At 42.2% G+C, this 19,852-nt stretch overlaps 1 protein-coding gene across 1 annotated transcript in view; it reads left to right on the top strand.

Moving 5' to 3' along the window:
- Positions 1 to 17,371, top strand: part of trit1 (tRNA isopentenyltransferase 1) — a 55,732-nt gene extending 38,361 nt beyond the window's left edge. Inside the window, exons 9-11 of the mRNA XM_042507106.1 lie at positions 12,429 to 12,538; positions 16,055 to 16,172; positions 16,800 to 17,371. Of these exons, the coding sequence (XP_042363040.1) occupies positions 12,429 to 12,538; positions 16,055 to 16,172; positions 16,800 to 17,011 (440 nt within the window). The 3' untranslated portion in view covers positions 17,012 to 17,371. The remainder of the gene's footprint in view (positions 1 to 12,428; positions 12,539 to 16,054; positions 16,173 to 16,799) is intronic.
- Positions 17,372 to 19,852: the final 2,481 nt, after the last annotated feature.

The following is a 19,852-nucleotide window of genomic DNA, read 5'->3' as shown; positions in this document are numbered from 1 at the left end:
TGATATATCGAAAATTGTATCGCAGCTTTTTCCAAATGCAATATATAAAATGACTATCGCAAAAATCAAGTATAAATTATTCATTGTTTTTATAAGCCTCCAGCTTTTTGGTTCTCTCACTCTCCCCTGCAGCTCACACACAGAGCAGGGCTTTTGCAGAGCTCCAGAGCTGTTAGTTTGTTTCCAGCTTACAGTGAACTTAATGAGTGGTAGTGATGGTAGTGTGAGCAGGTGAGGTGTGTGTTTGTATTTGCGGAGCTTCCATCGCAGTGATTTAGTCAAATTTTGCGACCACGGAGCATCAGTGCAACTTGCAAATATTGATAATCTCTGAACTGGAGAGCTGATAGTTTGTTGCCGCTCACAGTGAATGAATCCTCACAGTTAAAGGAGCTACGGTATCTGTTTCACTGTCTGCTAATGCTAACATCCACCTGTTGACCTGAAGCTTCAAGTCCACAGCAAAAACATCAACACTCAAATCCTGAGACGAGCCAGGTCCTTCAAAATAAAAGCACCTTGGGTCCCACTTTGATTTATGTATTTATAACAATACTTAGATGCACTGGACAGAATCCAGAGGGCTGCTGGAGGGAGAAGGAGCAGATACGGTGGATGTAACATTAGTTAAGTAAAACATGATCCTGAGTCCGTGCAATGCATTTGATTTTGAAAATTGACCGGAGGCATCGCTGCTTGACTTCCTGCCTGGTACGATCTACTCTGTGGCTGGATGGGACTGCTGTCCACCCCCAGCAAAAAACAGACTTCTCTGCGAGCCTTGTCTGGGATGCTTCTGAGATGGTGGAATCATCAGCATGCCGTGGCCGTGCCCTGGCCGTGCTGTGGCTGTAACACGTTGACGGACCCAGTGGAATTCAGCCTTCAAGCGCATTAATTAACACGTAATTCTTATTTCTTCAATCTGGCTTACTTATACTGTTCGGCCATAATTAAACTATCTACTGCCACACATGGATTTTCTAGTTTTGGAGCTGGACCGTTCATTAGGAGCACTATAGAAATATATATACCTTTCAGTTCTGCAATGCATAGCGAACTCTGGGCACAGACAGAGCAGCAGAACATCAGGCACAGTGAAAGTGAAACTTAACTGTTCATTCTGCTGGGTCTGAAAGTTTGTTTTTTGCAGCAGCTGCACCTCTCGTCCATTGAGCTGATCTGACCAGAGCTGAACTGATCAACAGATCATTTATACACCCCGCGAGTTACAAACTGCTGCTGTGGAAAAAAAGAGCTCATGAAGAGTTCCACCTGTGCTGCTGTTTGCTACAATAGTCATTGTTGTCTTTAATGAGGTTCATGAGCCCATAGAGACTGTTCCCAGTCTGTAACCTATGCTAAGCTAACTGCTGCTTGGATGTACCTTTAAATTTAGCAAAATATATGAAAGTTACTATGTCAACATTTTCATCCAACTCTCAGCAAGAAACCAAAAACAGAACTATTCCTTTAACAGTTCAGGTTTACTGTTTGTTTGTTTCTATGGTCAAAATGACATATTGGTCTGAAAACATGACTATGTATTTTCTGGAGAAAGGAGTGTCTGTTATCACTATATTTTTAAATAGTGGAAATCATCAGATTAATTTATTCACTGGCACAACATTGGATTAGATCTGATCCAGTGTGTGTGAGCTGCAGTGACGTTATAGAGGGGATCTTGTTTCAAGATCCATCCCCAGTATCCACCTGCAGCTAAGACCCTTTAATGCTTTTTTCCAGCATTAAGTCCCCTGTGCCACCAAATGTATAAAATGAACCAACCAATGTGGTTGTTTCTGGCACTGCAGGATGGATAAATGTACCCAACACAGCCAACATCAACCCGTGTTTGGCAGCTGCTGATTTCCCACCCTGGTAGCAACCCCTGGAAGTCAGACATGTTTTAAAGTGTGTATAAAGGCTGAGTGTGCCTCTGTGTCCCAAATGGAAACCTAGCTTCTGTGTCCACCAGCAGCATGCCCTGTAGTAACCCAGCCCCCTAATCCTGTTAGGCCCAAGTGGCTTAGGCCACGCCAGACCCTAAATCTCAATACCCCTCTTTCTGCCCGCCTGCCTGCCCGGCGCACGCACCATATGGTCTTCATCACATGTGTCTCTGCACTTTTAAATATGCACTAATCTGTCTGAACTCGTCTGTGCTTTTGTACATGCATGTGTTTCTGTCTGTGTGTTGTAACTGTCCTTAAAAACACTGCTTACACTCAGATCACATCAGTTTGTAAGACAGTTCTCAGCAGCATTAGGCCTTACAAAATCGGTGTGTCATAATTTCATAATTTTCAATTTGAAATCCAAAAATGGAAAATTAAATCAGGGAAAAAGTAGTGGGATCCATAATGACATTATTACATTATTTGATCAAATTCAGTGCTCCATATTGCTGTTTTCCATGCTACTTTAGTATTATTTCATGGAGGACTGTACTGCAGCCCATGCTCTTTCTGCCTCACTCCCACATATGAGACTACTCAGCTGGGAGGAGATCAGGCAGCAGCTGAGGAGATGCTCTTTCAGTTAGCGGCAGTAGCAACTAAAATAAAGCCAACGCAAACCCAAACTTCTCAGGTTAGACACAGCGGCCTACTGTGACACCACATGCTGTCTGTGTCCGTTGTTGTTGTTGCCTTGTCTCATCAGCAAGGAGTGAGGCAGAGAGGAACTGTGTGGTAGCGTCTAGCTCATAGGAGCAACTTCTGGGTCACGGCAAATCAGACAAATTAGATATCAAATCAAGTTTAGCCTATGGCCCATTTTTTTCATTTCCTATTTTTGATTTGAGCATAAAATCCAAAGTACAAAAAAACAAACAATTTGTTTTCTGATATTCGTTTCATAAACAATTAACAAAACAATACATTATTTTTTGATTTTGTTTTATTTTTTCATTTTAAATGAAATATGAAAAAAATCGTTCGATGTGCTCAGGCATAATAAACCCCCCGCTCTTACCTTTATAAATATGCCAGAGAGAGACTCTCTGCAGCCTGCTCTTTTTTGTTCTAAAAAATGTCAGCGTGCACCCTCATTCTATGGACAATGATCAAGGTACAGACTTCAGTGCTGCGGGATGGAGCAGCAAGTGACAACAACCTCGCCCACATGTAAGAGTACTGTCTGCGGTGAAAACACTGCACAGATCTAAGGTCCAGGTACAGTACATGTTTGTGGGTGGTACTTTTGGTTCGAAAGGTACTATACAGAAAGCCTTTGATAGAAATGCGGTTGTAAACTCTTCCCCATGATGTCCCCCAGGAAATAGTCAGGGCCAAAGCACATTCCCAACTGTTGGTTATTAAATCAAAAAATGCTATAAAGGTGTGTTTAAAGAATATTTAAGAATCCATGTTTCAGTGACCATCATCATTTTATTTACCTCCTCTGTTGGAAACATTTAGGAAATATATACTCTGGCAAGAGCAACATCAATCAGGACACTAAGAGTGAGCCTCCTATAGCTTTCACAACTCGTCTTTAAGTCAGACCATCTAAACTGAAAATATTCCCCCGAAATACCCACAGGTATTGTAGTTTGTGCTCTACATTCACAGCAGAGGCTGCGGGGACTTTGACACTACTTTCTATGTTTGCTTAAAATGAGTGTTTTTGTAAGTTTTGAACATGACTGACAGTTATCTACAAAATCACATGACAGTACAGCTGGCAGCGGATAAGATCAAAATCTGAAACTCCTTAAAACCATGAAAGTGTCCATGTCAGTGTTAAGGTTTGAAGGTTTTTTAAGGTGTTAAAGAGGCAGTCTGATGTGTGTCAGCCAGGGTTTCAGTGGGCATTCAGACAAAATCAGTCCTGCATTAAGAACATGTTGACAGGCATTGGGGGCGTGTTGCTTCAGGTACCAGTGAGAAGATGATCCAGGAGTTTGAGTAGTTTAAGAGATCCAGGAGTTTTCAAGCATTTTAGCTGCCAAAACACTGCACAGTGCTTTTAGATATTCTGCTCTGTAAAAGCTATCAAAACTACAATTATTTCATCTTTTGCCATGATGGTTGATCTGAGCACAGAGTTCTTCACAGCTTTCTCAAATGCTGCAACTCACAGAAACGATCTCAAAGACTTGAGTCCTGAAAGTAAAGCTGCTTTTACACCGAGTTTGCTTGCTATGATCTGAATGAGGGGCCAATTTTATTACAAGTTAGCTTGTTTTTTCACGGCAGCATTTACAAGCAGACCAAAGTGTTTCCAGCCCGTTTCATTCCTAAGTCAGCAAATACTGCCACTTTTGCAGTGTTTTTCGCAGCTGTATGATGTGTCAACAGGCAGCATCAGCTGAGAATGCAGCAGGACAGAAGTGTTTGTTGTGTTATAAAACACTGCTGGATGGCCGGACTGCACCTGCCATGGTAGCATGATATGCTGACAAGCTGTGTAAGTTCATAACGTGGTCAGACGGAACCTGTCTTGTGGTGGGTTTTTTTCTACACTTTGCATGAGGAAAAAAGGTAACACTTGCACACTTACTCTATGCCACACAAGTCCACCCAAGACAATGTTTCGATCTCACTTGGCTCCTCGTCAGGTCAAATGTTGAAAAGATGAAACCACACCTATATTTATACATAATGCACACCAATAGGCTGACAAGCTCTATGGTTGCAGGTGTGGTTAACCATCCAAAACCATTTGGGGTAATTAAACAATTGACAATAAACAATTAAATAGAGTACATAGAAGGAACAAATAGACAAAAAAGTGATGTCAAGGCCATATTACAGAACATCAAGCCTATCTCAGTCAATGAAAACATATCAAAAATCTTTATACCATCATACATCTTTTTATCAAAAACCTTAGTATTAATAATTCAGATCTTTTGACCTGACGAAGATCCATGTGGGATTGAAATGTTGTCTTGGATAGACTTGGATGGCGTGGAGTAAGTGTGCAGGCATTAACTTTTCTTCCTCATGCAAGTTTTTTGAAGGCTTTGCACCTATGCGATGTGCGTATACCTATCCTTTTTTCATTTCTTCTACACCTTACCATGTGCCTCCTTCTGCTAATCCTTACCCATCGATGGCAGCATGTGCATTTCTTGACATCCCATAATATTTAGATGCAAAGCAGCACTATGTGACAACTTGGGATAAGAACGCGCTAGTGTTTCTATTAAATCTCAGAGTCATCGTGCTGCAATGTTTTTGGTTGTTGAAATAAATGAAACTGGTGCTCCTCCTCAGCCCATAATACCCTGCACAGCTGACTACAGGAGCTGGTTTAACCTAAACAATATGTAATGCAACTGGAGTTGGTTTGGACGGAGATCAGAACGTATTCTCACCACAAACAAACTGCACAAGAGGTTAAATGTAACTGGACCAAGACTGCCTCTTCAAAAGGGTCTCTTCTATGGCTCTCTACCTCTCACATACCTCATTACCATCGCAATTAGCGGGTGCATGTGGGTTTTTTAAACACAGGTAAACCAGCTAAATGGCTTTATTCCCACTGCCACTGAACTTGCAGCTGGAGAGCGAGTCAGTCTTTCTGTCAGCTGGCATGTCTGTGTGTGCATTGTCTTGTCCGTGTGACGTTACAGACAGGCCGGAGAGCAGGTAAACTGTAGACAGCGGCAGAAGTAGAGGTCTTTGAAAATATTTCAGTGGTTTTCTACACTTAGTTTATCTCTTACTTATTAAGTCCCCCTTTCAAACTCGGTGTAGATGTATTTCGATCGGTGTTTTAGCGCTGCATCACAGGTCACAGACAGTAATTAGTGACGGCGTGTTATTGTATCTCGCCAGTTAAAGAGCTGAAATTACTGCATTCACTCAGGTGTTGTGTTCCCATCAATGCCGATTGGAGCCAGAGGCGATAAAAACCTGTGTCTACTGCAGAGTCATTTGACCCGGGTGTGAATGCCAATTGTACGCATTCCCATTGCATTAAAGAGCCAGATGGTAGAGGGTTTTTTTGTGCAGTGGGAATGAGGCTACAGACACACACACAGCAGGGCTTTTGCAGAGCTCTGATCGCAACTATTTAGTCTCATTTTGCGACCATGGAGCACTACTGCGATACACAAATACTATTAACATACGAACTGGAGAGCTTTTAGTTTGTTTCCAGATTACAAAGAATAAATCATCAGGCTTAATGGTGCTATGATAACAATCTAACTTAATGAGTGGTGTTGGCGGTAGTTTGACCAGGTGTGTGTTTGTATCTGCAGAGCTCCGAGCTCACAGTTAAAGTTGCCGCCATATCTGTTAAACTGTCTGCTAACACTAACATCCAGCTATTGACCAGAAGCTTCAAGTCCACAACAAAAACATCAGCACTTCCAGTCTGAACCCAAGGCTTTTGCTCTTTAACCCCGCTCATCCCACCTCTCTGTCTGCATCATCTGTGCTCCCTCGCTGTGACTGCTGAACTCTTTTCTGTTTTGTCTGAGCCCTCCACACACACACACACACACAGACACACACACACACACACACACAGATGCCAGCAGGCCTCAGCTGAGCAGGCTAATCTCTTGAAGCATTACAGACCTGCCGGGAATTTGCCCCGACCACACAAACTCCAGTAGGGTCACTGGGGGCTACGCGCACCAACCCAAGCATACAGAGACTAGTGGGTCAAAGGGAAAGAAAAACTGCAGATTATAGAGAGCCTCAGCGAGCCAAACACAATGAAGTAGGTTGGAGAAGCTAGAAACTGGCCTGAATGGTACATGTACATATAGAGAACACAGAAATGCTCGTCTGGGAGGCACAAGTTGAACCTAGTTTAACAGTTCAAAGATTCCAGCAGTGACTGTCTGTGAGGGAGCATTCAGGGGCGCTTGGTTTCTTAAATACTTTTCAGCAAGATTCACGCTTGCTGATGGACTCACCTTTGGTTGCTGTGGGGATTTAAGCAGCAGGTCAGCCAGCTCAAATGAAATCAAGCTTAATTTGTCCTGCCTTTAAGTGCGTCTGTATGTGGGTGTAGGCTTATAGGGTGTGTGTGTGTGTGTGTGTGTGTGTGTGTGTGTGTGTGTGTGTGTAGGGGAATGGTTAATTAGTGGATTTAATTACCCATGAAGAAAATGGTAATTTAAAGGTTATTAATTTTATAAGTGCCACATTTTATGCAGAGGGTGCCAGCACCGTCAGTTGTTTTTTTTTTTTTTCATAATTCCCCCAAAGACATGCACACAAGCACACACACTGTAACCGTGACACACAGGTGTAATTTGACTGAGGCCACGTGAGTGTTAAGTAACAGGGTTGTGGGTATCTTTTAGTCCCGTGAGTGAGTGAGTGAGTGAGTGAGTGAGTGAGTGAGTGGGCGATTGAGTGAAGGATGGGTGAAGGGAGAGAGAGAAGAGCCACACATGGGGAGCTGGGTGGATAGAGAGTGAAGGTAATCTGATCCAGCTGGAGCAGCAGGTGTGGGGCAAGTTTACACCCTTGTTTTCTAGCAAGTGCAAAGCTTTCATGTACCCATACACACAAACGCAGCCTCCTCCCAGGGGGACAAAGTCAAGCCAGTGTTATGGTCGCCACAAAGACCTCGCTGTCACCTCTATGAGGTGGAGAGAGACACAAGAGAGAGCAGGGGAACGAGATTGACACAGAGTTAAAAGGAGATCCAGTGTAAATGTGGGTAGGTTTCTATCCATGCAGTGAGTGTAGGAAGACTAGAAAATTCAGCCTCTTCAAGAGAAACCACCATAAATAAAGAATAAGCTTATTTCTCACCTAAAATGTTCCAGAAACATATGTGAGTGCAGTGTTTAGCTGAAATAGTGAGTTTGTGAACAGGAAGTGGGCGCCGTACTGCTTCCTGCACAGTAAAAATGGATCCTCAAGAGAAAAACGGAGCTCAGACAGTGAAACTAACCAATACTAATCAAATACAAACCAATATTCTGTCACTGTGTTGCTTTTACCTCCTCTCAGATGTTTTCAGAAGTATGTTTTAGCTTACAGTTTAACTATAATATGAAATGATTTGTTACTAGCTGGCTGCCAAACAGTGTCAAACAGACATGTTTGCATCATGTCACCTGCCAACAGGAGCATTTGTTGGTCCTGTGCAGCGCAGTGCATTCTGGTAGTTGTTTTCTTCCTCTTGAGCAAGTGTCATTTTTTTTTCTATTTTCTCTGCTCATGTAGCACAAATTTCAAAAGTATTTGCATCTATGGGGTAGACCACCCAGTTTTCTTCCCAGCAGTGAAATACTTTTTTAATGTATTTTATGTAATAATATTGATTTGGCTTTAATAGAGCTGGATTGTAAGAGGATAAAGTCCATGATTGAGAATGAAAGTACAGATAACAGGTACAGGGACTGGATGAGCCCAACAAACAGCCTGATAGAGTACATAATCGGTTTGACCGAACTTACAGAAATGTGTCTGACCTGTACTTGACCCGCTCGCCCATGAACAGCAGCTAACAGAGGACAAAAAGTGGAAGAGGAACTATAGGAAAGAGGAAGGAGGCTGTTGAGTAAACGGAGACAGCTGTCATGTTCAGTGTGGAGGAGAGCCAGAGAGGCACAGCTGGGCGGGGGCGGGGGGGCCTTTAGACTGGTAGTTGGGTTTTTAAAGCAAAGCACACACAGGGGTACATCCTCACTTAGCAAACATGAGGGTGACACAGCAAATGACTCCTGGCGCATTTGTTACAACAGGTGGACTACTGTTTCAACACACACACACACACACGCACTGGCAAGCAGCTGCCTAGCGACAGGAGATGCTCTTTCTTGTTGGCAAAGCGATCTCCCCTGTGTGCTTGAAAGGCAAGCTCACTGTGTGTGTGTGTGTGTGTGTGTGCGTGCGTGCGTGCGTGCGTGCGCGTGCATGCGTGTGTGCGTGCATGGACCACCCTGCTCTTTGTCCCCTCAGTGTTTCTTATCAGCCCTCATTCACTACAGAGTGGATTAGCAGAGTTAAATTTCACCAGATCCCAAACAAGAGAGGAGGGAGGGGGTTGGGGGGTCCACCCAGCATCTGGCAACCCACCATACCCTGTCTGCCTCTTATTTACCACTGTGCCCAGTGGGAGGTAGAGACAGATAAAAGAACTAAGTAAAGACAGTGAGGTAGAGGCTCCAGGAGGGCACAGGAGGGCGGCTGGTGAGGTGAAGTATTTATTGGAGCAGCTACAGGAGCGAGCTCTTAACTCTGCGTCTGTAGGTATGCCAGGTGGAGCTCACCGCCACCACCTGCCCACTATTGTGCCATAAACACAAAGCACTTCCTCTCTGACGTATAGAGAAACAGCAGTGAAACCCGAGGCCTTCATTAACAGTCACTGCTATTTTTACAGAAAAACACGCTAACAAATTGACTGTATAACAGAGAAAACACACACAGGAAGGCAAAGTGATGCAGGTGCAGGAGACGTTGCCATGAAGGATCTTTGTGTTTGTTGTGCCGTTGTCAGCAATTCAATTAAGCAAAGCTGGCATAGATGGGAAATGAAGGAAATACATCACATGTTTAAGTGGCTGACAGTAAATTAAACCAACAGAATGCAGAGTTAGACCAGAGGGAGTTGAACTGTGGCTCTGAGTCCCAGATGAAGTTTAGTCCAGTCTTCAGTATCGAGCAGCCCTCAACTCCACATGAAGACATAACTGAGTTATGCCTTGCAGGTTAATGGGGTTCTTCTCCATGAGTATGTGTTCCTAAAGGTTTTGTGTGCAACATTAAGAGCATTAATATTCAGCTGGTGGGGATAATTAGATATGATCAAAAAGCAAGGGGAAAATGTCCAGAAAATTATGTTTTAGGTCTTTTAATAATATATTTAAAATAATGTTACAGAAAAGGAAAATATATAATTTTTTTCACTTTTAAAGATAATTTTCTTGTTTTGTTTGTTTTATACTTCTCTTTTCTTCTATTTTATGCAATGTTCTTGTAACTTTTGCGAATTCCTTCCTAGACATAGATAATATAAAATCAACAATTTCCGGTGGTACTGTTCTATTTCATCTTTATCTGTAAGCTTTCAGAAAACGTGCACAAATATGGACCAAATGGACGCAGAGTACGGACAGGAGGCGCCGTCCATCTCTGTCTCTGTATCTAATGTTGACCATTAATGAGTCCTTACTCTGTCTTGGAGCTAACCTCAAGTGGCCATTTGATGAACTGCAGTTTTTGGCACTTTGGCATCTGCTTCATTTCTCAGTCTGGAAAGTGGTCTCTTGCCGTGAACCCGTGTCAGTGTGAGCATGTTAGCATTCAGCCCCAAACGATTTATGCCTGAGGCTTAACGGGAGGCCTGATGCCATCAGCTAAAGCATAAATATTGTTTTATAGTTCACTTTTCATATCACAACAGCAACATTGAAGAGGTGGAGGAGAAAACACAATCAGTCCAAGCTGACCAATCACAGTCCTTGTAGTTGCCATGTGGTATCTCCGTCACTGTTCAGGGCCCGAACACGGAGTTTCAGAGCCCACACATGTACAAGGTAGATTTATTAGGCTTTTTTTTTTCAACATTGTTTAGAAATCAGTTGAATTCAAATTTTATCTTAAATCCTGCTACATCTTTTTGGCGTCGAAGGAGGAGTTGAGGAGTCTCACAGTCTGGGGAAAGAAGCTGCTCTGTAGTCTGGGGGTTCTGCAGTGGATACCTCTGTATCTTTTTCCAGATGGCAGCAGGGTGAACAGACTGTGGCTGAGGTGGCTGCTGTCTTTCAGTATCTTTTGGGCTCTGTGCAGACACCTCACTTAACTGCGGGTCACTGATGCTCTGTAGATGTAACCCATTAATGCAAAAGAATAAATCCAGCTTGAAATCTGTTCTTTTGAAACTGGGTTCAAAAAATGACAAATGAATCTACCCTTTATCTTTTTTTAAAATCATATAGTGTATTTATAGTGTCACTCTGATTTATTTTTCCAACATTTTCTACTCACATATTTTACTTAATTGATAGTTTTATAGATACTCAAAATTGATTTTGTGTGCATGATATTTGACTTTGTTTACACGCGGCTGCAGATGTTGGAATTCACTTTCTCTACAAGGTGCACACATGCCCATTTCCTGTGTATCTGTGTGTGTTCAGTGGATGCAGGGCAGTGGCTGTGGATGCAGACAGACACACACACAGACTGATACACAGGGCAGGGACTGCTGCTGCTGTTTACTGCTGAGGTCTGGCCTGCAGACTGCTGACTGATGCAAAATAGAAACACGGGGGTTGAAGAGTTGGAGGGAGGGAGTGAGAGAGTGAGTGAAAGCTGAAGCCAGACTGATGGCGAAAGAGAGAGTGATGGTGGGAGGAAGGAGGGAAAGAGAGAGGGAGAGACATTATCGAGCCAGTGTGAGTCAGCAGGTTGACAGAGCTTCAGGGTGCGGCTCCGGCTCATCACTGCCACTGTACATTTCCCACTTTGGATTGGATTCATCCTCTCTGATATCATATCACTGACCCTGGAGCCTGTTTGGTTTTCATCAGTTTAAAAACAATCATAATTCAGAAAGAAAATCTTATTGTATTCAAAATCAAACGTGTCTCAGTGTAGACCTCTGCTGTTCTTTGATGAGTGTAAAACTGATCAGTTCCCTGGCTGTTCATGAGAAAGCCTCATCTGAAATACTTTCTAAAGAAATATTGTCACTAACACACCTTCTTAGCATTAGACGTGGCGGTCGAATTGTTGTTAGGCTTTTTAACCCTTTAAATCCAAGCAAATTGTTTTGATTTCTTTTAAAAACATGGAGAGGGCAACAAGCAACTGAACAAGATGCGGCCCAAATTGAGAAGGAAATTAGTGAAAAGTTACAGGAAAATTACCTGAAAATAGGCCAAAAAAAGTAAAAAACAAAAAAAACAAAAATACACCAGAAAATTACCCAAAAAAGTGCAAAAAATAATATATATGCTCCAAAAATATGTATGTATATTTTTTCTGTGACATAATTTAGATATGTATTTATATAATTATTATAATATATAATTCAGGTGTGTGTGTTCTATTTTTTTCAAGACTTTTCTGGACAATTTACCTCTTTAAAAAAATAGAATGATCCCCCTCCATTTTTAAACATTTTTTAGGTAATTTATTGTCAGCTTTTACTATATTCTTGACATTTGTGGGGCATTTCTTGCCAAGTTTGTCACTGCCTTTTTTCACAATATTTCTGGAAAGAAATCAGACCTGTTTGTTTAGTTATAGGGTCAAAAAGTTAGAAAAATTGATAAAATTGGTTTTGAGCCAGGTTTCAGAGGGTTAATCTTCACAAAAAAAGTGGAAAAACTAAATCAAAATGTTGCCTCTGAACAAACCCTTATTACATTCATTTGCAGTTCATGTTGGGCTTGAAAAATCCATAATGTGTGTGTGTGTATGTGTGTGTGTGTGTGTGTGTGTGTGTTTGTGTTTGTGTGTGTGTGTCTGTGTGTGTCTGTGTGTGTGTAGGACCAGGAGCCAACGTGCCCATGGTGTTTGGCCTGGATGTGACGGACGTGTCGCGGTGGGAGGAGTTGGTGCTGGACCCTGCACTGCAGATCCTGGACAGTCTCATTAAGGTGGGGCCTCCTGAGCCGCCTGCTGTCAGCAGCTCTCAGCATCATAAATCTGCTGCCGCCTTTACTGCCTTTTCTCCCTTTTCTTCCTGTCACCTTTCTCATTCTTGACTTTTTCATCACTTACTTTGTTGTTTTTTCCCCATTGTTTTTTTTTTTTCTCTCTTCGTCTTTCCATGACTTCATTTTCCTCTGCTTGTTCTCTTCCTCCTAATTTATCCCGCTCCTTGGTTTACTTACTTCGAATTTTTGGTCCTCGTCCTTCTTTTTATCTCCTCTCTGTTTTCTGTTCCATGCATTCACTTTTTCTTTTGCCACTGTACTTCTACACAGCATTTCCTGTTTCCCTTGTTCTGTTGTGTATTTTAAAGGTGCATTATGTAAGACATAATTTTAGTTTAAATCATGAACTAACCCTATCAACAGAATGTGAAGAAGCAACAAATTTGACTTTATGTCCAAGGTACCTTTTTACTGTACTGCAGAGAAATCCACTGCTTAACATCGAGGGATGGGCTGTCCTGCTGTAATGATACATCCTGGCCTGAGAGGCGATAGTTAGTCAGTGTAGTCTCTGGTGTGCCGCAGGACACAGTTAACAGGTCGAGCCAGCTGGAGCATATGGAAGCAGATAATGCCATGTCAGTTTTTCTGATTTCCAATCTAAATGCGTTCCAGTGCATCTGCTCGGAAAACATGGATGTCTGCGGGAAACTCATGTTTGTTAGGTTAGCCTCTGAACATCAGCAGCTTGTACTGAGGACCTACATGAGCTACCACAGCACCAGACACTCCACCTCCCACAGAAAAGTCTTTTTGGGGATTTTAAGATCTTACAGTCAGCTACATGCAGATTCATTGTTGTAGGTAGCTAACAGAGACAGGAGGAGTAGGCTAGTAAGCTACTGCATGCTGACAAAGACTTTTATCAAACAAAAATCAGCTGAATGGAAATGCCACTATGAAGTTATAGCAAGTTTCACAACACACACACGTCTTTAAAGTAAAAATTGACGAACAGGTAATTGTGTTTAACATTCTCCATGTGAGCCACCACATTGCTGTGACGTCAATCACAATTCGGTCTACATGGATCTTGCTCGAGTTTTCGATTTGGAATCCCTACTTGAGTGGCCATTCCATTGCACTTTTCCAAGTTAAAGGTTGCTTTTCCCAAGTTCAGAGTACAAAGAGTACAATGGAACGCAGCATGTTCGTGCGCGGCCCAGGACAGGAAGGCTCTACAGCGGGTGATTAAACTGCCCAGAACATCACTGGTTCCCTTCTACAGAGCATCAGTGACCTCGCTGAAGTGAGGTGTCTGCACAAAACCTACAGGATACTGAAAGACAGCAGCCACCTCAGCCACAGTCTGTTCACCCTGCTGCCATCTGGAAAAAGATTCAGAAGTATCTGCTGCAGAACCACCAGACTACAGAGCAGCTTCTTACATTTACATTTTGCTATAAACTTTTCAGATGGTGTGATGTGACTTTTTTCGTGTCACTGTGGTGTTGCTAAAACTGAGCTCAGTGAGCTATAAAGTAAACTCTACACAAACGTCACACATGAAGATCAGAAGACAGCAGCCTTATTCTGACCAGCTGTATTCTTGCTCTGCTGTCAGTTATGAGTTGCCTTTATTTATGACTGATGACTGTAAATTACTGTTGTATGGACACATTAGGGTGAAACCAAAGGGTGAAATACTGCCCCCTATTGGCTAGAACTTACACAATGCACCTTTCATTTTTAGCTTTACACAACCTTTTCCAACTCTTCCAACCTCCTCATTTTGCTCTGTAGGTATGACTGACCAGGTAAACACAGCATTTCCTAAACACTCTATTAAAGCTGGTGATTATTAAAACAACTTTTTATCATGTTTTATGAAACTGCTTTATGAACTGTCAATGTATCCTGACATGAGGTACATGAAAAAAAAAAAAAAAATCACACTCCTCTGCCTCCCTGTAGTGCAAGGAGGAAGGCAGGAGGAGTCTCTGAGGCAGCTGTCAGTCATGTAAAACTGCTGGTGAACTGTCAAACTAGGCAGACTGTATCTTAATTGAATCAAGATTCTGTTATTGTGTTGCCTATTTCTCACCTCAAATGTTTTCAGAAGTATATTTTAGTGCATGGTTTAAAAATGTAAAATGAGACGGCTTGCCCCCTGAAAGTCTGAGATTCTTATCATCAGTCGGAGACCCCTTAGTCATCTGGAATTGCTTCTGTCTGTCTGGCTGTCTTTTTGCCAGTCAGTGAGCTGTTCAGTGTACTTCTGGGAAGTTTTTGCTGTAGAGTAAGTGCTCTTGACTTTCACACTACTCTTTGGTACAGGCAGTTGCAGACATGCTGCAGCGGCACTGAGGAGGAGAGACTCTGCACTGTGGCTCTGAGACAACCTTATCTTCTCTCCTCTGCTTAGACATCGCCAATTTACAGCTCACAGCAACTTAATACAGTCCAATCTCTGGCTTTTGTTCAATATCAAGGGACCATTTACATAGCAATGGTTCTTGCCTGAAACATTAAACCTTTGTTGCAGTTTGACTTTTCGTTCACACGACAGTGGCGTTTTGAGGGCCTGAAAACGCAAACTGTTGAAACCGGGTTCCAGAGTATTATCTTTTAAAAACGTCTCCTCTTCTGTCGCAAACTGGAAATGAGCAGCCACACTTCTCGCAGGTGTGTGGTGTTCCTCTATGGTGTAATACTGCCAACTACTGGCCAGGCCTGCATACTACAGCATTTGCGGTTGAATTTTGTTGCAGATCTGTGTACACAAGGATAGTTCTCACAATGTTATCATGTGAATGCGGAATTTTTAATTTTTTTATTTTAAGCGCAAAGGAAAGACGTTCCAGTTTTTAGTTGGGTCATTTTCATCTAAATGTGGCCCTGCTGCCATCAAAACAATGCTGCACATTTCCAATCCGTTGTCAGCATGTTTAGTATATTGCGAATGCTTCTGGCACACTGAATGTTCCCATGAGCACCGTTCAAACTACATGAAAACTTCATGAGAAAAAAACAAATAGAAATGTCTTAATATTTGTATTGAACAAATCTACTGTTACGCAGGGAGTTGTATAGGCCTAAATGTTTGTGACCAGGCGGCCATGTTGGAAACAGTCGAGCCAAAACGAAACACCCCCACCAGCTGAACCAGCTTTCTTATTTTACAGCTGAACAGTACACTGAAATATGTTTCTCAAGATATTTGAGATGAGAAATAGGCAACACAGTAACATCATCTTGATTCAATTATGATCCACTCTGCCTAGTTTGACAGTTCACCAGCAGTGACGTGACTGACCGTTGCTTTCGAGTATTCTCAGTTCTGATTGGTTGTTATTTTGTCCAGCAAATGCTGATCAGCGCTGCCTAGTTTGACAGATAGGCCACATGATGCACATGATTTGATAAATGATATTGAACAGAAAATAAGCTTTACAGAGCAGCTCTAAAAGGCATGTTTAAACCTAAAATAAAAAACTTTTCCACTCAATCCATCAGGGTGAGGAGCCGGTAATCCAGCCAATCAAAGTGCAGGAGGCGGAGCTGAGAAACAAACGCAGCCACCACACATGTGATCTATGTGACAAAGTGATTATTGGTGACCTGGAGTGGACAGGTGAGGCAGCCGACCCACATTACACAATATAACACAAGTCATTTCATTGCATACAGACCTTAACCCTTTCAAACCTGGAATGACATCAATTTTCTTTTGCAGACTTTTTACATACATTTAAACATTTGAAACCTACACAAACTGGTTTGTTTTGTTTTGAAAACATGGCTATAATGGCAATGAGCAACTTGGCAAGAAATGTCCCACAAATTGCAAGAAAAAAAATAATAATAATGGGCAAAAAGTCCAGAAAAATTGTATTTTTTATTATTACTATAGTTATTAACTATTTTATCCATATGTTTACATATTATTTTGTAGTTGTTTTTTGTTCTTTGCCTTTTTCTGTTCGTTATTTTTTTTGCAAAATTTAAGGTTATTTTTTTGTAACTCATAACTTTTTGTTTTCTTTCAAAAACCATGACGAGTAAAAGACAGTCATGTTGTGAGACTTGCCGCAGTGTCATAAAGAGTGACAACAAACCTGATGGCCTCTGGGAGCCTGGCTCTTGACACCATGCTTTATTCTTCGCATGCATTTTGGATCCTGAATCACTGAGAAGAAACAGTATTGTCTCATGTCAAATTCATCCAACAGTGTTCTCTGTTTGTTTTCTCCACCTGCAGCTCACCTGAAGTCCAAAAAGCATCACTATCATGTGAGGAAGAAGAGGAAGTGTGATCAAGGCAGTGAGCAGGCTCCTGAAGCACCTCCTGTCTCTGCTGCAGGGACGGTGGAGAGTGTCTCAGGGGATCCATGTGCTGCTGTCGCCCCGGGCGCCGCTGACACCTCTCAGGAGTCTGTCAGGACAACACACAGGGAAGTACCAGACAGTTAAAGACTGGTGCAGACTCTGAACTACGTACTGGCAAAAATCATGTCTGAATTTTTTATGCATCCTTGATGCAGTTGATTTTTGTAGCAGAGATGTTGGTAGTCAGTACGATTCAACATTGTGCAGCCAAAGAACTCATTTTCAAGCACTCGTTTGTTCCCACTGTATGAAAATATTTTCAGAGAATTGTAAAAGAAAAGTTTATTTTTCTATTTTTAAATGACTGTTGCTACGGACTGAAAATCCATTTTGAATGTGTTATCATGTCAGGATTTCAGTCTCTTTGCCTTGACTTTAGCTTTACCACCATGCACTTTTTTTTTTACAAATATTCAATAAACCAAAGGATCTTAAAGTTTTTCAGTCATTGGACGATGATGTGTTTTGTTGTTTAGGAACCAGATAAATCTGTGAGTTTGGGTTTTATGAGCTTGGCTGATTTGACTGCTCCCCCTCCAGTGATTTTACGGGCCATTCACAAACATTTATCTAATATAAAGAGAGTCTGAGACGATGACTGTAGGGGGTGCATCATTGTGGCATTTTCATAGATCAATGAGTTTGAGATGCCTCTGGGATTTTAGGACATCTAGAATTTAGGACATTTCTAGGATTTAAGGTCATTGTTAGGATTTTAGGACATTTCTCGGATTTTAGGACATTTCTAGGATTTAAGGCCATTATTAGGATTTTAGGACGTTTCAAAGATTTTAGGACATTTCTAGGATTTCAGGACATTTCTGGGATTGTAGGACATTAGGGTCTTAGCTAGGGCCTCTGTCAGGGTGTGGGGGATCCTCCAATGGCACTTTTCTTAATGGACAAGCTCTATTTTGATGCCATTTTATGCACTCTGGCACCTTATCTTTACCAAAAGTACAAATACAAATCCCAGTGTGGATCACTTTGTTTTTATTGTAGAAAATGATTGGGGGGGCCACCCGTGACCCTATCAGGGGCCAGATCTCTTGGAACTCCCCTTAAAAATGAAAAATGAACCGAGGGGTCTCAGATGATCTCACATCTGTGAATTGGTCCAGGAATGTCCAGCTGTGTATCACTGAAGTGAAAAATTCAAATATGAGAGGTTTCCACATGACATCAGCGGCAGTGTTACCTTTATCTCAGAGATTGGCATGCTGACACGGCACAAAGTGTTGTGCTGTCATTAAAGATGTTTTTTTCTCTCTGTGATAAGGACTGCTCCTGTGATTTGTAATGTTGTCTGTCAGTGGAAATTAGCAGAGCTCCTCTCTGCTCTGACAGTAGTATAAACCGCCGGCTCATGCTGTGAGGAGAGAGTGTGTTTTCGCAGCAGTGTTTGCAGGCCTTTGTTTATCCAGTGGCGTGGCGTAACTCTTAAAAACCAAGGTGTGCCTGCCTGCTGCAGAACCACTTACACAATACCTGGCATCGCTCCAGAGGCCTCCTTTTGACGCTCCCATTCCATCTCCTCACCTGCCACTTTTTCTTCTCACAACCCCCTCCCCTCCCTTCCTAAGAATCGGACAATTGTTCCACATTCCCAGCTAACACTCCATCATCTCTGTCTTTAAGTCTGAGACGTATTCTTTCACTATGAGTCTCGTTCACAGGCTCCCACTGTTTGACCTCATCCACATGACTAAAAATATTTCCAGCCATATAATAGCTGGAAGTGTGTGTGTGTGTGTGTGTGTGTGTGTGTGTGTGTGTGTGTGTGTGCGTATGTGTGTGTGTGTGTGTGTCCCACATTCTCTCTTTCCAAACTGGGTCAGGCCTGGAGCTTACTGGGGGCTTACCATACAGTATGCAGTCGCACTGATAGCAAAGGTCACTGTGCAACTGGTGTCTGTTTTGCATCCATCTCTCTGTGTTTGGGGTCTGGTCTGTTTTTCTTTCCTTCTGTTGGACATTTTTTTTTTAAATCAGACTCACAACTGCTTTCTTTTCCATCTCTGTCATCTCTGTAATTACAAAAACACAAACAATGAGAGTGATCTCTGAATAAGAGACTTTGTTATCATCAGTCATCCGACACACTTTTAAAAGCCTAACATTTTCCTAAGCAACTCTCCCTCTTATGTTCTTATCTGGAGTTCCTTGGTGAGCCCAGCCTGGCACCTCCAGGCACTGCTGAATCACTCCACATTTAAAAAAGAAAGCTTGTGCAACTCAATGACATAAGGCCTCTTGAGCCACGCACACGCACCCGCAGAAGTGGAGAACTAGGGCACGGTCACAAGGCTAATTAGTGATTTGCACACCGCGATCCAGTGGATCATCTATGGACACACACACGCATGTACTGAGTGAACTCATTAGCTGCAGACAGCGTGCACAAAGAATAAACACACCAAAGCAGCTTTGAAATTAGAAACTGGCAACTACGGCCTCCCACACAAACCAATAAGTGTTCTAAAAGTGGAGGTTTCTGCTTTCTTGAGTGTTTGATTTGATGACTGCAACTTGAGCAGGCGCAGAGAACTTCTGTGTGTGTGTGTGTATATATACCTGTGTATATATGTGTGCTCACATACAGTATATACTGTATATGCACACAGATTTCTTTTTAAAAGTGTACGTATAGCTATGACTTACCTGCATATTGTTTGTTATTGATAACATGGAAGGTTATAACATGACCTCCTTGAAAACCAAATTATGTATTTGAGTGTTCTTGTACTTGCAACAATGTGAGGACAATTAATTTTTTACCACCGAGGGAGGACATTTTTGGAACGTGGAAACATTTTTGCTGGTCCTCACTTCTCCTAAGGCCTAGGGATTGTCTTATGTATATAAGAGTCCTAACAAAGATACAGGTGCGTGTGTGTGTGTGTGTGTCTAAACATGTATAGATGC

Source organism: Plectropomus leopardus, chromosome 18, assembly GCF_008729295.1.
Source record: "Plectropomus leopardus isolate mb chromosome 18, YSFRI_Pleo_2.0, whole genome shotgun sequence".
In the NCBI taxonomy this organism is placed as follows: domain Eukaryota; kingdom Metazoa; phylum Chordata; class Actinopteri; order Perciformes; family Serranidae; genus Plectropomus; species Plectropomus leopardus.
This window is presented reverse-complemented; position numbering and strand designations above follow the sequence as displayed.